Raw genomic sequence first — 16055 nt, forward strand, 5'->3', positions numbered from 1 at the left:
CACAGACTATGCTAGAATGAACGATTTAAGGGAATTGCATCACTAAGTTTGACAAAGTAGACAAGACCTCTGGATCAGTCAACACTAGGATTCTAGTCCTGCTCTTGTCACTAATCCACTGTATAATCTCAGGAAACTCATCCCTCTTCTCTGGGTTTCAGCATTTTCATCTATAAAATGAGAATTTTTTTGAGTTACAAGGGAATGCCCACATTTATATCTAGGAATTTATGACTGAGCAGATGATTTCTAGTCACACTTTGTAAGCCACTAATCAAAATGACACCACAGAATTCAACAAACATTAAGAACTGGGTCCTCAGGGGCCAGCTAGGTGGCTAGAGGGTTAAGAGCTAGGCCTATAGATGGGAGGTCCTGGGTTCAAATTTGGCCTCAGCTACTTCCTAGCTGTGTACCTCTGGGCTAGACCAGTCTTCTGTCTTGGAATCAATACATAGTGTTGATTCTGAGAAAGTAAGGGTAAAAAAAAAAGAAGAAAGAAATGGGACTTCAGCTGGCTACATATAGTTGAAGATATCTTTTCTTCTGCTCTAGTAGCAAATGTTCTTGGACCAAGCAAAATACAGTCATCTTTCTGTTTAGCTTATAGGAAAGATCTGTTCAGACAAAAATTCACAATATAGCCAGAGGAAAAGACACAGGTTCTCTTCAAAGGCAGGTAAAGGTAGACCTCGAAGTAGATCTCTTGGTCCCAGTATGAATTCTCAATGGGGGAACCGTCTGCTATCCCAGACTCTTGTCCTAAGAAACTTGGTCCCTGCTGTGGTAGGACCCTTTCTGTTGTCAAAGGTAGGATGCTGCTTGAGTCAAGATAGATGCAAAGGTGTTGTATTCTGCAGAAGCTAGAACAGGTGGAAAGCTAAGAGCCTCAGACACCTACTCATACTCTTGGCTTGCCTTGTTTCCTTCTATTGGCATCTCTGGTAGTCAGCCATGAAGTAGAGGAGCTCTACAGGGCAGAGGAGATGGAGAGGTGGCAAGTCATGAGTGATGTTTTGCATCTCATTTTTAATGAGATGCAAACTTTTATTAACTTGGTGACAAAGTTTTGCTGGTCTGCAAAACTTTTACTATAAAAAGACTATGTTTCTTAAATTTTATAATCTTGAAGAAGCTATTTCCTTTTCCCTGTCTGCTTTTCCTCCCCAGCTCATGGTCTCTTACCTTTTGAGTTGCTAAGAGGTTGCAGGGGGCTCTGTAAAGATTTTATTGGTTCATAGTTATCATTTAGGTCAGGAAGTAGGACTCTAGATCAGTGGTGTCAAACTCAAATAAAAATGGGAGCCACTAAACTGTAAATAAGGATGCCTGTGGGCTGCATATTGACTTAGAAAACCACATATTAACATCATCTAGGTTTTATTGGTATTCTTATTTGCTTTGGTAACTATTTCCCAATTACATTTTCATCTGGTTCAGGTCAGACCCAGGAGTATTATGCATTTCATGCAGCCATGTGATTGGCACCTCTTCTCTAGAGCACTTTACATCTTCTCCTATTCTTCAAAACTGACCCTCAATATTTATCCTAATATCTTCTTTTAGTTCCCCTGCTGCCTACCTCCACCTTAGGAGGTGCTCTTAGTTTCTAAGCAACCAGCTATACCAATCCAGTTCTGTATTTTACTGGTCAGTCTAAGGGATACTGCATACAATGACCCACTTAGGTGAAATAAATGGTGCTAAGGACAATTTCCTCATTCATTTTTTTACACTCCTCTTCCCCTTTGCCCAGGTAAACTATGAAAAGTTTCTCCCTCCATTCTTTTCTCTTGCAAAAGCCAAGTCTAGTAAATAAAATCCATTTTTCACAATTCTCTAAATTATTAGGTAGAAATTACTCAAGATGAGTAGCTATTTTTCAAGGTTAGGATTTTCTCACAAATACATCTTCAGCACTCTAAATGGACCCCATAATTATGAAGAATGTACTTCTATGTAATAGAGAAGAAAAAAATAAAATAATTTAAAAAAAGAATGTACTTCTGGAAAGGCTCATTGGTATGTGCTTCCAATTCCTTCATCTGAAATATTATCTTATTTTAAAGTCAACAAAGCCAAATGCAAGGGAAGTTTTGATTTTATTTTAAAACTCAATTCACTGCAAAAGTGAATCAGATTTTCACCACTTGGTCCATCATACCCAAATGGCTCTAATTCTGCATGAAGGCTAAGCCATCAGCAGAATCTGGAGATAGAGTGGTAACATAAGATTGTCTATTTGGGTGGTGTAAGCTTCCAGTAGGGAGATTATAGTGATAGACCCTAGAATCCAAGCATAGCTGGAGTTAAGGTCTACCTTACTGTCAAAGATTAAGATTAAAGCTACAGAAATGATTTGAGCAAATATGGAAGACATTGTCCCCTCAAAAGTTTTTACAGTCCCTGGCCAATGAATCTCTCCCACTGTACTGCCAAAAATGGAAGCAATAGTGTCACCTACTCCCACAGCCAGCACTCCTGCATAAGGGACCAGAGCCCCAACACTTCCCAGGCTACCCTTTGGAGCACAAGGTCTTGGGAATAGCCAGAGAGGGAGAGACATGCCCAGCAGCAGGTAAATGTGAGTCAGGATGAGGGGGCCACTGTCCCTTTCATCCAGAAAGAGAGATAGCAAGTTCCTTAGGGTCTGGCCTAGGGGCTTAATTCGGAAGAGGCGAATATACTCAAGGATGATAAAGACAGCTAGGCAGACCACAGCTGCAACATATAGTAATAGTCGGTCATATATGAGTCCTGGTACATAGGTAGCCACTATGATGAAGTGGAAATACTTCCGGGTAACTGTAGAGGCCTGATGTTTCTTTGATTCAGAAGACAACCTCTTAGCATTTTGGTACATCACAACTATGCAAGCTGAAGCAGCAAGCAGTGACCAATAGATAAGGAGGTAGATACGAGTGTCTGTCTGGAACAGGAATTGGAAAAGCCAGAGCAAGGGATTCTCCCGGATTAGGTGATACAACCAGGGCATGATGACACCAAGGCCCAGCACACCTGTCATTAAGTGAAAGAAAAGAGAAGATGTCCAGGTTCCAGAGTCCATGAAGGCAAAAAACATGCTGAAGAAGATGCCCATGATAACCATCCCTACTACTACCACCAGGAGAAAGAAATCCACTGGGTCTCCTCGACCTTGGATAACATTCAGGGATCGTTTGATGAGCTGGTTGAGGGCAAAACTGATGCCCCCTAGAATAAGCAATGCCTCCCCTGGGGTAAAGCATCTGGGTAGCAGGTACAGTAGGATCATGTTGAGATAGACAAAGATCAGCAGGACCTCCAGGACCTCTATGACCTCTGCCACACTCAAGGAATGTTTCATGATATAGATGATGACACTTCCAGCCATGCCAGAAATGACACAAGTGTTCGTGGGTACTGGCCTGGTGATGCCCAGTGCCAATATGGACAGGAATAGGGCCAATGCCATACCTGTAGCTGCCACCACAATGCCAAAGCGCTCAAAGTAGACGTTTTCTGCACTTTCACAGCACTTCTTCATCACCACCCCCAACAGAGGGATGACCATGGAGGCAGGCAGGAGGCCACTGTTAGCCGTGGTCCTGAACTGAAAGACTGCAGCCCCCTGCTGGAGCAGTCTGTCCCACTTGTACTGGACATAGAAGGCCTGAACAGCCAGGGCTACAGTACACCAGGAATAACGGTCCCATACTGAGGCATGGATGCTTAGCACTACCATAAACACGATGGTGGCTTCTCCCAGCATAGCTTTGTTCGGCATGGCTGAAGCCATTCGACTACCCTCAGTTTGTGCCAGCGCGGTTGTTTCCCTCCCAAAGAGGTAGGGATTTGGATCATGGAGGAAAAGGCTCTCTCTTCAAATCTGAAGTGGGGAGGTTTCCCAAAAGAAAATAAGGGCGACTGGTCAGCAGTTGCTTACAAAAGTACTTGTCGAATCAGGGATCCCCAGCTCTAGACGAAGCGGCAGGTGCCAACGTGACCCCAAAGTCCAGAAAGGATTTAAGATTAACTGGCCACTCCCCACTCACGTTTAGGATGCCGGAAGGGGGTTAGAGAGGGCAGTGCGACCTTGCCGCAGGCAGCCCTAACTCGGACACACCTCCCCTTTTTCCACGTCCCCAGTGGCCCAGACCCAGCACCGTCAATCGATCTTCCTGTACTCAAACACAGGTTTTCACCTCCTTGGGAACCGCCATCTTGAGCCCTGAAGGTCACGTGACAGATCACCGCCAGCCCAGGGGACTGCGACAGTAACCATTCGACTCCACTTGACTCTTCGGTCACGCCCCTCTGAGGTCACGTGAGGCGGGCGGCTAGCGCGCGGGCTGCCGCGCGGTCACGTGGGGGGGACGCGAAGATGGCGGCTGCCGCCGGCGGGCTCTGTGTGAGGTACGGGCCGGGAATTCTTGGTGCTAGCTAGATGGAGAATGTGGAAAGAGGGAGCGGTGGTGAATGGAGGGTGTCTGGCGGAGGGAGACAGAGAGAGGAAGAGAGTGGAGGGGCAGGCGCTGGGTGCAGCGTCGGCCGGGTCGGGGATGGCGGATGATGAGGCGGTTACTTTCAAACCGGCCCCCAACCCGGGCACGAGGCCCCCAGTGCGCGGAGGGGCACTAGGAGGGCGGGAGAGTGAGGAGGCCTAAACGCCTAGAGCAGCCCCTCCTCCCCTTCGTGCGTGCGGAGCGTGCTTGCCCGCTCTCCCCTCCCCTTGGCCCCGCTTGGGCCCGCAGTGCTGTACTCCCGCTGGCGGGGAGCTGCTCCTCTCGCCTGGGGGCGGGGACCTCCCTCTTGGAACCGCCCCCATCTCCTGTCCTCCACGGGCAGGCCTCTAGTGGGGAACAGATCCTTTGGCTGTCACGGGTGCAGTTGCCTGGCGCCTTTTCTGGAGGCCGAGATAGAGTGGCTGGCATGACAAATTCATTCATTAGTTCAGCAAACTTTTATTGAGTGCTTGTTTTGTGCACTGAATAGCGGAAAAATTAATTTCAACAGGTGTTGAGTGCTGCTTGGTAAGTGCAGGAAACACTAAGGAAAATTTAAACAAAGATTTATTTGAAAAAATACATTTATTTTAGTCCTAGGACCTAGGATACTTAATATTTTGATCAATCTTAGACTTCATCAGTGTGGTTAATACAGAAGACAGCCTCTCCACCCCATCTCATCCTTGTCCATGTGTTTCTTTAAGTCCTTTAAGATGGAAGGCCTATGGAATTTCCCTTGCTCTTTTAATATCTATGGAGTTGAAAGGATTAATTGAAGCCCTCAAACTGGAAAGGACTTGCATTTCACTGATATTATAGAAAGACCCCCATCTCTGGAGGTTCAAATGTCATTTCTGTTGCTTACTGTGCAGCTTGAAGTCACCTATCCTTCTTGGGGCTAAGTTTCCTCATCTATAAAATGAAGGAACTTGATTGGACTACATAACTTCCAGGTACCTTTCAGGTCAAGATCTATTAATCATGTGATAGACTGTGTTATCAGAATATTACTTTCTCTAGATGTAGAAAGGTTTTGCTACCAGGTAAGGAATTTTTTCAACTATTACAACTCAGAAAAACCATTAAGTTGTGGGAAAGGGAAGAGGGATTTGGGATCATAGAATCATAGATTTAGAGCTTAAAGGGACCTTAGATTCTATCTAGAAGCCAGTTCCTTCATTTTACATAATAGGAAATTGAAGTACAGAGATATGAAATGAATTTTCCAGAGGTCACACAGCTAGTAAGAGTCTAAGGAAGGTTTCAAACCCACCTTAGTAGTGTATCCAGAGATCTGTATTGAAGGTAGAAGTATCCATTCTGATGAAGAGGATGGACCTTTTGGATATTTTCATGCTTCTTTGACCTGATTGATATAGATATTTCCTTGTATGACTTGATCATGTCCTTCTGTGAGATTCAGCATCTCCTGTGTTCATGGTGCTATGTCAAACTCTAGAGATGAAAAAGATTTAAAAAATGGTAAATCCATGTCTCTAAAAAAGTTTAGAGTCTATTATCAGGTTCAAAAGAGAGGTCCATATTGAGTTCTATGAGATATTTGAGAAGGGAATAATCAAGGAAGCTGATGTACTCTGATAAATGTAATAGAAATCAGAAAGTGTTAAGTGCATAAAAAGAATATAGAGTGATATGAGATCATATATGGAAGGTTTAGTCATGAAACCTTCTCTTGTAGGTTATCACAATCTTCTGTGTCAGGATTTATATCAGAGACTGTGGCAGTTGTCCATTTAGTCAATATCAAGACTTCTCCATCCTCTTTATTGGTATGTTACATAACCACTGCAGAACCTAGGTGAAAGTTATGCTTCAAACATTTCTAAGCTTTCCTCACAGACAAGGATATGCTGTTTTATTGAAAATAGGTTAGAGTTACCATTGAGCTACTTATCAGACTCATACCAGAACCCTAGAAGATGTGGTATCACTGACTCAGTAGAATATATTTCTAGACATGAAGTAGTCCATGGTCTATTTTAGATTAAGCTCTCCATTCTGTTTGTTGTCCAGGATAGCCTCTTTAAAAAAAAAAGGCTACAGTTCCTTCTTAAAATATATATGTCTTTGGTCCAAAAAGTTGGAAAACCTAGGTTCTGTTTCCGATAGTTTTTGACTCACCTTGCATAAATTACTTTGCTATAATAAGCCCCAAGTTTCTCCTAGATATGATAAGCATATGGTTCATCATTAGACCATTGCAAAATAAGGTCTTATGGGTTAAAAGAAATTGACGTCAAAGAATTATTTTGAGTTCCTTGAAAGATGTATAAATTGAAGACATATTATTCTTTAAAGTGAGGGAATTAGACCAAATGCCCTCTGACATCCCTTCCATCTTCTGAATCTACTATCCTATTCAGAAATTGAATCATTTCTTTTGGGAAATCAACCCAGAAATTGATTAGAAATCAGTTAAGTGTTTTTCTTATATCTTATATATCTTATATATAAAAAAGATTTTTTTTTCTTCAGCTAATGCATTTGTAGAAGGGTAAGCTGTGTGTGTGTAAGTATACACACGTACTCATGTACACTAAAAACAAAACTAGACTTGTTATTCAAAAGATTTTTGTTGCTAAACTTAAATCTCAATTTATACTGAAGTTGCATACTTTTCTCTGTGGACTCGTGACAATAGGCATCTTTTATTTAATGTCTCTAGAATGTCTGTATATCTATTTTTAAAGAATCACATCATCAAAGTTGTATGGCTCTGTCCCAGTTTTGCATCTTAGTCTGTAGAATTAAAGGAACCTAGCTTTCACACAGGCTTACCCAGAGTATTCAGCCAGATGGATATCTCTAGGGAAGATAATCTTTGAATCCTCTTCTTTGCCCATTATAGTATTTAATGTAACAGGGCAACAAGGAGGCAGTATGGTACAATGGAATGAGCAGTAGCTTTAGCATTCAAAGGTATGGGTTTAAATCCTATGGCCAACTATTCCTAGTTTAAGTTTAACTCTCCTGAGCCTGCTTCCTTATTTATAAATTGAAGGTATAGATTAACTGGCCCCTGATGTCTCTTCTGCCTTTGGATCTATGCTCCTATGACTTCATGACTTCATAGTGTAGGATTTAAAATTAATGTCCAGTACTTCAAGTATTATTTTTATAAAGTTTATTATCTAACAAAATAGAATCATGTGACTTAAGTTTTTCTACCTGCTCAAAAAACCTCGCTCCTCCAAAGCTTCGACAGGAAGGAAAATTGAGAGAGACAGACCTCCACCCAATTTATATTCTGTCTGTGTCAGAATGTAATGACAGGAAGTGAGTGGGGTTCTGGGGATCCTAGTTTTGCTGGGGATCATAGTTTTTTAGGGTAACAGATTTTAATTACACAATAGGTCATATGGAATGTTTTGTTTGGGCTTAGAAACCATAAAAGTTGGGAGTTTCTTTTGTAAAATACTTATGTTAGGTGAACCCATATTTTACTAATACGATAGTCTATGAAATAGTGGCAAGAATATTGAAATTGGGGCAAGGAAGACCTGGGATTGATTCCTTTTTCTGACACTAGCTGCTTGATCATGAATAAAATCACTTAGTCTCTCTGAGCCATAGTTTCCTTATCTCTAAAATGAGAGACTAATTCCCTTGATACCGGCTTCATAAAACTCTGAGGTACAAATAATTTAATGTATGTAAAATGTCTGTGAACTTTTAACACACTAAATAAAATGTCAAGCTAGTATTAATAATAATCTTGTAATTAACTTTGAGCAATGAATTTGGGAGTGCTTCTTGTAATGGTCAAAGAAAGCTCAGTAAAGGAGGAAGAGATAAAATCTGATGCTTTTTTCCTTTTAAGCATCAGTTCTTAGGAACCAAATATAAACTTTTTTTGATTTGTTTCAGATCTTAACTTGAAAATTCTGAAAGATTGCTTTCAGACTAGAAAAATAAATTTCTAATATTTATATTGTACTTCAGTGAGTAACTTCCTTCCCCAGTGTTGATCATAACTCTTCATACCTTAGTCCAAGTTGAGTTTCAGTTGCCAGAAAAACTCATCACTTTGTTACCAACTTCCTGGAGATGAGCCTCTAAATTTAGCTAGCATCTTTAGATGGCTGCAGGGCACATCATCCCATCCATCCATTGGTCCAGGATGCTTTTACAAAATAGTCTTCTCTATCGCTTTATTCCTCTTCATTATGGTCTTTCAAGGGGGGCTAATCCTGTAGGACACATTTCCAGATTTAATTCTAGATTGGGAGGCAGAGTGGTATAGTAGATAGTTGGCTTTAGGAGGAGTTAGGAAGGCCTGGGTTCAAATCCCATGGATCTCTGATACAAGCTGTCTGTCTGACCCCAGACAAGACACTTAACCTCTCATAGATTTATAGGCAACACTTAAAAAAACAAAACCCAATCTTCTTAGAATTGATACTAAGTTCTGGCCTCAAGACACTTCTTTATTGTGTGACCCTGGGCAAGTCACTTAAGTCCCATTGCCTAGCCCTTACCACAGAAGATGCTTTGGAACCAATACACAGTATTGATTCCAAGATGGAAGGTGAGGGTTTAAAAAAAGGGAGCAGGGGTGGAGAATTGATACTAAGTATAAATTCTAGAGAGGAAGAATGGTAAGGATTAGGCAATTGGAGTTAAGTGACTTGCCCAGGATCACAAAGCTAGGAAGTGTATGAGACCACATTTGAACCCAGGCCCTTTTAATTCCAGGCCAGGTGCTGTATCCATATAGCTGCTCCTATAGGCATCACACTTAAGAGATTAAAATATGTAGTGATGGTGATGGCCTGCATTATTGGTAACAGGAGTTTCCTATTTCAAGGAAGTCATAGGGGCCAGTCTTTATCCCTAATTCTAGGATATTTTAAAAAAAATTCATGTTTCCTGAACAACCAAAGGGGATATTTTCATTTATATATATATATATGTATTCAAAGATATTTATTTTCTCAATTAAATGTAATAATACATTTCAATGTATATTTTACAAAATTATAAGACCTAAACTATCCCCCTCCATTGCTTCCCTCCTCCCACTTGAAGATGATAAGCAGCTTGATCTGGACCATACTTGTATTATGTAAAAAACACTTCTATATTGGTCACTCATACAAAATCAAACCCCCAAATGAAGCTGTAAATAAACAGATATGAAAGATCCTGCTTTGATTTGCAACTGACTCCAACAGTTCTTTGTCTGGAAGTAGATAGCATTCCTTAGCATGTCCTCCAGAATTGTTCCATTGCCAAGAGCCGCTAAATCTTTCACAGTTGAGCATCATACAATATTGCTGTTAGTGTGTTTAATGTTCTCCTGAATCTGCTTATTTCATTTCGTATCAGTTCATGTAGATCTTGCCAGCTTTTTCTAAATTTGTCCTGCTTTATCATTTCTTATAGCACAATAGTATTCCATCACCAACATATATCACATTTTTTCAGCCATTCCCTAATTGATGGGCAGCTTCTCAATTTCCAATTCTTTGCCACACCAAAAAGATCTGCTATAAATATTTTTTACAAGTAGGTCCTTTCTCCCTTTTTATGATCTCTTTGGGATATCAACCCAGTAGTGGTATTACAGGATCACAATTTTATGGCCCTTTGATTATAGTTCCAGATTGCCCTCTGGAATGGTTGGATCAGTTCACAATTCCACCAACAATGCATTAGTGTCCCAGTTTTGCCATATCCCCTCCAATATTTATTACTTTCCTTTACTGTTATATTGGCCAATCTTATAGGTGTGAAGTAGTACCTCAGAATTGTTTTGATTTGCATTTCTCTAAGAGTGATTTAGAAGACTTTTTCTTGTGATTATTGATAGCTTTGATTTCTTCATCTGAAAATTGCTTGTTCACATCCTTTGACCATTTGTCAATTAGAATGATTTGTATTCTTATAAATTTGATTTAGTTCTTTCTCTATAGGAAGTTAGACCTTTATCAGAGAAATTTGTTATACAATTTTCTCCTTAGTTGTTGTTTCTCTTTTAATCTTGGTTACATTGGTTTTGCTTGTACAAAAGCCTTCTAATTTAATATAATCAAAATTATTCATTTTACATCTTATAATGTTCTCTATCTCTTGTTTGGTCAGAAATTCTTCCCTTTTCCATATAGATCTGACAGTTAGACTATTCTATGCTCTCTTAATTTACTTATGGTAGTGCTTTTTATATCTAAATCATATACCCATTTTGACCTTATCTTGGTGTATGGTGTGAGATATTGGTCTATACCTGGTTTCTGCTATACTGTTTTCTCATTTCTCAGCAGCTTTTGTTAAATAGGGAGTTTTTAATCCCAAAAGCTAGAGTCTCAGAGTTATCAAATACTAGGTTGCTAAGGTCATTTACCCCTGTATATTGTATAACTATTCCATCAACCCAACATTCTCTTTCTTAGCCAGTACCAGGCTGTTTTGATAATTATTGCTTTGTAGTACAGTTTGTTATCTAGTATTGCTAGGTTACCTTCTTTCACTTTTTTTTAAAAATTTCAAAGAGTTATAGAACCTGTGATAAGCATTGTGAAATATGGATTAAGAGAGAGCTTACTTGAGAGTAAGGAACACCTAGGTTCTAGTCTTTATTGTTAACATGGAAAAATTACTTGACCTCTCCATTTTAAGTTACAGACAGACACTGAACTATCAGTAGAATTTTCCACATTGGGAATTTCCTCCTCCCTCCTCCCCCACGATTTCTCTGCAATATAAGTGTCTCTGTAGTTCTAATTTCTTTTATTTAAAATTTTTTATAATGGGCTTTACAGCTTGATTAATATTGTTTTCCAGAAGTGAATGGGACCCTGAACACACATTGTCTTCTTCTCCAGCCTTATTTTTTTATTGGTTGTTGAGATGACTGAAAGGAACCAGATAGAGTTATAAATAGGGGCAACTTCATAGTGCAGAACGATCTCAACTTAGACAAAAAGAACATACCAGAAGTTAGTCTTATTCATCTCAATAGTTTGATCTGTTTATACTATGAATGTTAAAATTACAAGTTTATTCCAATACCTTTGGTCTTAAATTCCTTCCCTTCCTATAGATCTGACAGGTACACTATTCTTTGTTCACCCCTCTTTATAGTTAAGTCATTTACCCAATTTGAATTGATCTTGGAATAGGTTATTCCAATACCTTTGGAACTTTTGCTTTTGGATAGAATCCTCAAGTGAGGATTGGCTTTGCCTACTGTAGTTGAAATGAGCAAAATTTCCTGTTGATTTTATCTCTTTATCCAGGAGCAGTAGAGAACTGTGGACCATTCTGCTTGGAAGATCAGCTCTGAGAGAACTAGTAAGTTGTGATCTCATTAAAAAAATTTCATTGACTTCTCTACACAGCTTGTCATATAGAAAATTGTCTTGGTTTTGCAGTAGAAAGACAAGATAATTATTTTCTCTTATTATGCCCCTTTTTTTCTTAAAATGTTCACTAGCATCACTCATTCTCTACTTCCTACTTTACTAGACCTATTAACATTTTCTAGCTTCCACACTTTCTCAGCTCAAATGATTCTTTTTAGAAGAGGCAACAGGGGCACAGGTAGGTGGCTCAGTGGACAGAGAGCCAGACCTGGAGACAGGAGGTCCTGGGTCCAAATTAGATACTTCCTAACTATGTGACCATGGGCAAGTCACTTAACCCCAGTTGTCTAGTCTTTACTACTTTTCTGCCTTGGAACAAATACTTGGTATTAATTCTAAGACAGAAGGTAAGGGTTTTTGAAAGAAAAAGAATAGGCAGCACTATTACTTGACTTTCAATTGTTGGAGGGTGGGGGAAAGTTCTGTGGGAAACTTTCCTTCTCTGCATTCTAAGGAATATTCTGAGAAGAAATGAGGTCTATTTCTAACCCTTAACCTTTTCTTTGTTCTTTTGTCCCTCCCATACTCTAGCTTATGGAGCAGCACTTGTACATCATAATTGCTATGGTCTCTAAGAGACATCTTTATCTATACCCAGTTAAAAAGGATTTCCTTCTGATTCTTTGGGGATAGATGATCACTTTAAAAATAAATATGACACTGGTACCTCTTTAGTATTGTGATTGCATTGTTGCTTTGCTCTCTTTCAGAATCAGATTGAGTCAGAGTTGAATAAACACTGGCAGCGGCTGCTAGAGGGACTTTCATACTACAAACCTCCCAGGTGTGGTACCTTCTTAAAATAATTAGATATAGGCAGTCATCAGCAAGCATTTTTTTTTTAATCATGACTTTCAGGTAATCCAATAATTCTTAAATTGACTTTTCTGGAAATATTTTCCAAGTCAGTTGTTTTTTCTTTTTAAAAATTAATTAATTAGCTTAATTTATCATGTTTTTCCATGCTTCCATGATTTATATTCTTTCCCTCCCCTCCTCTCTCCCCCCTCTCATAGCCAATGAGCAATTCAACTGCGTTTTTCTGTTGTTTTTTCAATGAGGTATTTCATGTTTTCTTCTGTTTTTTCATTCTTTTTATTTTGTTTTATTGTTTCTTGATGTCTCTTGAAGTCTTTTTTAAAGAAGGAATTTCTCCTACAACCTTTTGATCCTCATTTTCCACTTGGTCCATTCTACTTTTCATGGAACTCTTTTCTTTCTTGGATTTTTTTTGCCCCTTTTTTCAGTAGGTCAATTCTGTTTTTTAAAAGAACCCTTTTCTTCACTGGATTTTTGTGCCTCTTTTTCCAGTTGACCAAGTTTTGCTTTTTTAAGTTGTTATTTTCTTTTCTCATTAATTTATTTCTCCCATTTTTCTTTTGTCTTATTTGATTTTTTTAAAGAGTTCTTACAGCACTTGAGACTAATTCCCATTTTTCTTTGTAGTTTTGTGTGTAGTTGCTTGCATCTCATCATCCCCTATTGATTCTGTGCCTTTGCTCTTTGTCTCCATAGAAATTTTGTATGGTTAGGTGTTTCTTTGTCTGTTTGCTCATTTTCCCAGCCTTTTTTTTTGCCTGTGAACTGGGAGTTTTTTTCCTTTCCTTTTTAAATTTTCTTTTCTTTTTAAAAATTTTCCCATGGTTACATGATTGTTTCCGTCTCCTCTTCCCTTTTCCCTCCTGGAGTTGATCCACTAGATTATACATATATTATCACTCAAAACCTATTTCCATAATAGAGTAATCTTTAAAAACCAAAACCCCAAATCATATACCCATATAAACAAGTGATAAATCATATGTTTTCCTCTGGATTTCTACTTATACAGTTCTTTCTCTAGCTGTGTATAGCATTCTTTCTCCTCAGTACCTCCGAGTTGTCCTGTATCATTGCATTGCTCTTAGTAGCCAATTACATTTGATCTTTCCACAGTGTTTTAGTTTCTGTGTACAATGTTCCCCTCTGTATCAGTTCATGGAGGTCTTTCCTGTTCTTATAAAAACCAAGCAGTTCAGCATTCCTTATAGCACCATAGTATTCCATCACCATCACATACCACAATTTGTTCTGGCCTGGGAGTTTTGAAAACTGCTGATTCTGTTTTTGCTGATGACTTGCAGTACTAAGCACCCCGAATTATTGAACTATTTTGCCCTGGGGCTAAGGCTTTACTGCAGGGAAGGCCTGAAAGGGCTAAGTCCTATGGACTTTTAGGCCTCACTGTGGACTAGTGTCAGGGCCTGGGACTTCAAGAGGTAGGTATAGGGTATAGGGTGTTCTGTTTTTGGTGTAGGAAGGATCCTGGGATCCCAAAGTCAGCCTGTGCCCAGGTTCAGAACCTGGTACAGTGGGGGGAGGGGGGGGTGGTTGGCCAGCACTCCTGTGTGAAGTTTTCCTTCCAGTTCCCCCCACTCTCTTTGCCTACCTTTCAAGTTGTGTTCAGCAGGAAAGCCCCCTCACTCTGTCTTGCTGTTGTTTTTTGACTTCTGTCATTTCGAGGTGCTTTTTAAAGTTTGTTTTGGTAGGATCGTCAGAGTGGTTTCAGCTTTTGCTGCTATTAAGCTGCCATCTTGGCTCCATTCCCCTCAGCAACCATTTATTAAATGTGTCCTTTGTGCCAGCCATTGCGCAAAGGTAGCCTGGAATAATGATGACAGAGATCTAGCCTTGAGACCAGGAAGCCCTAGGTTCAAACTCTAAATTTATAATCCTGCTGCCTTGGATCAATATTGGTTTGTGATTTTTGGGAAATCATTTTACCTCTCAGTCAACTCTCTCATTTGTCTTAGATTAGAAGTTGCAAAGAAGGGACTAAACTTTTGGGAATTCACTGCACCATTGAACTTCCAGGTCCAGTTTCTTTCTCTATACAGAGTGTTTTGCAATTTTCATGAGGTTTCGTGTTTATTATTTCAAATTGTCTTTACAACAGAACCTGGGATTATTATCTCCATTTTACAAATAAAGAAACTGAAGCCTAAAATTGCTAATAATTGCTTGTATTGCACTTTATAATTTATAAAACACATTGGAAATATTTTCTTATTTGAGCTTCACATTAGTCCAGTAATATAAGTATTATCTCTAGTTTGCATGCGAGGAAATTGAGGTTCAAAGAGGATGAATGGCAGAAGGAGCTCGTAGAGTGAAAGAACCCTGGATTTGGACCAGAATTTGAACCTTGGCACTGCCACATTGTGCCTGGGTGATGTTGGACAAATAATTTAGTTTCTCTGTACCTCATTTTCCTCGTGTCTCTTAATTCCTCCAGTGTTCTTATTACTATACAGTGCTACCACTCTTAAATTCATTGGTTCTTAACTTGGAGTCTGTGAAATTTTTTTGTTAATATTTTGGCAACTATTTCAATATAATTGGTTTCCTTTGTAATTTTGTGCATTTTATTTTATACATTTTAAAACATTCTGAGGAGTCCATAGTCACCAGACTCTCGAAAGGATCCATGATCCCCAAAAAGATTAATACTCTCTGTTCCAATTGGAATCTATTGGTAGCTAGCTTATATCATATTTTTTCTGGTATTGTCAGAATGTTCAGGTCAGAAAAGTTTTGTTATGATTTTGTTTTGTTTTTTTCATAGTGCAAGTTCAGCAGAAAAAGTGAAAGCAAATAAAGATGTAGCTCCACCACTGAAGGAGCTGGGCCTGAGGATCAGCAAATTTTTGGTGAGAAAAACCTTAGTGTCAAAATATTCCTGTAGATTCTGTGTGAATATCTGTATATTGTGTCTGAGAATAGCCAAGTTTTAGTTCTTTTTGCTTAGAATCCCAACTACAAGCTATCTCCCATTTATGATGTTTTAGAGACACTTACCTAAGTATATGTATCATTTGGTCTTTAGGTTGATTAATTTATATTTAGTATCAATTTCATATGAATTATAGTGTCATTTTCTTATAAATTTCAGAAAGCCCAAAAGTTACATTTTGAGATAGTGATTCTTACTGACTTGATCACTACAATTTAAACTTTGTGGACAGAGGAACAAAATTGTTTCTGACATTCATATGATGCTTGAGGAAAGAAGAAAAAGAACAATTAAATAGTGGGGCCTTGTCTCCTAACATTGCTAGAAGAGAACAGTATCTGTGGTTCCATGATCTGAGATCTTTTTAAAAAAATGTTATGAAATTTTGCTCTTTGGTTGTTAAAAGCTTTG

General features: G+C 39.1%; 3 protein-coding genes across 5 annotated transcripts in view; 1 reads left to right on the plus strand and 2 right to left on the minus strand.

The window, feature by feature from the left end:
* The window catches only part of KYAT1 (kynurenine aminotransferase 1), a 152681-nt gene extending 148467 nt beyond the window's left edge, over positions 1 to 4214 (minus strand). Inside the window, exon 1 of the mRNA XM_056822796.1 lies at positions 4035 to 4214. The gene's annotated coding sequence lies outside the window, so the exon portion shown is untranslated. The remainder of the gene's footprint in view (positions 1 to 4034) is intronic.
* On the minus strand, positions 2084 to 4119 carry DOLK (dolichol kinase). Its single transcript, XM_001368130.5, has one exon. The coding sequence runs from the start codon at positions 3776 to 3778 to the stop codon at positions 2192 to 2194; it is 1587 nt and encodes a 528-aa protein (XP_001368167.3). The 5' UTR covers positions 3779 to 4119; the 3' UTR covers positions 2084 to 2191.
* Positions 4215 to 4262: 48 nt separating the features above from the next.
* NUP188 (nucleoporin 188) overlaps positions 4263 to 16055 on the plus strand; it is a 48610-nt gene continuing 36817 nt past the window's right edge. Inside the window, exons 1-4 of one of the 3 annotated variants that reach the window (XM_001363725.4) lie at positions 4263 to 4395; positions 11747 to 11801; positions 12583 to 12656; positions 15477 to 15561. In XM_001363725.4, the coding sequence (XP_001363762.1) occupies positions 4364 to 4395; positions 11747 to 11801; positions 12583 to 12656; positions 15477 to 15561 (246 nt within the window). In that variant the 5' untranslated portion in view covers positions 4263 to 4363. Of the gene's footprint in view, positions 4396 to 4773; positions 5013 to 6201; positions 6278 to 11746; positions 11802 to 12582; positions 12657 to 15476; positions 15562 to 16055 lie in introns of those variants that run through there. The other 2 variants (XM_056822690.1, XM_056822693.1) reach the window with 2 other exon arrangements.

The sequence above is a fragment of the Monodelphis domestica genome, chromosome 1 (assembly GCF_027887165.1).
Source record: "Monodelphis domestica isolate mMonDom1 chromosome 1, mMonDom1.pri, whole genome shotgun sequence".
Lineage (NCBI taxonomy): Eukaryota > Metazoa > Chordata > Mammalia > Didelphimorphia > Didelphidae > Monodelphis > Monodelphis domestica.

Excerpts from the sequence above, each read along its gene's own strand:
- DOLK (XM_001368130.5), bottom strand. The coding sequence starts at position 3,778 with ATGGCTTCAGCCATGCCGAACAAAGCTATGCTGGGAGAAGCCACCATC.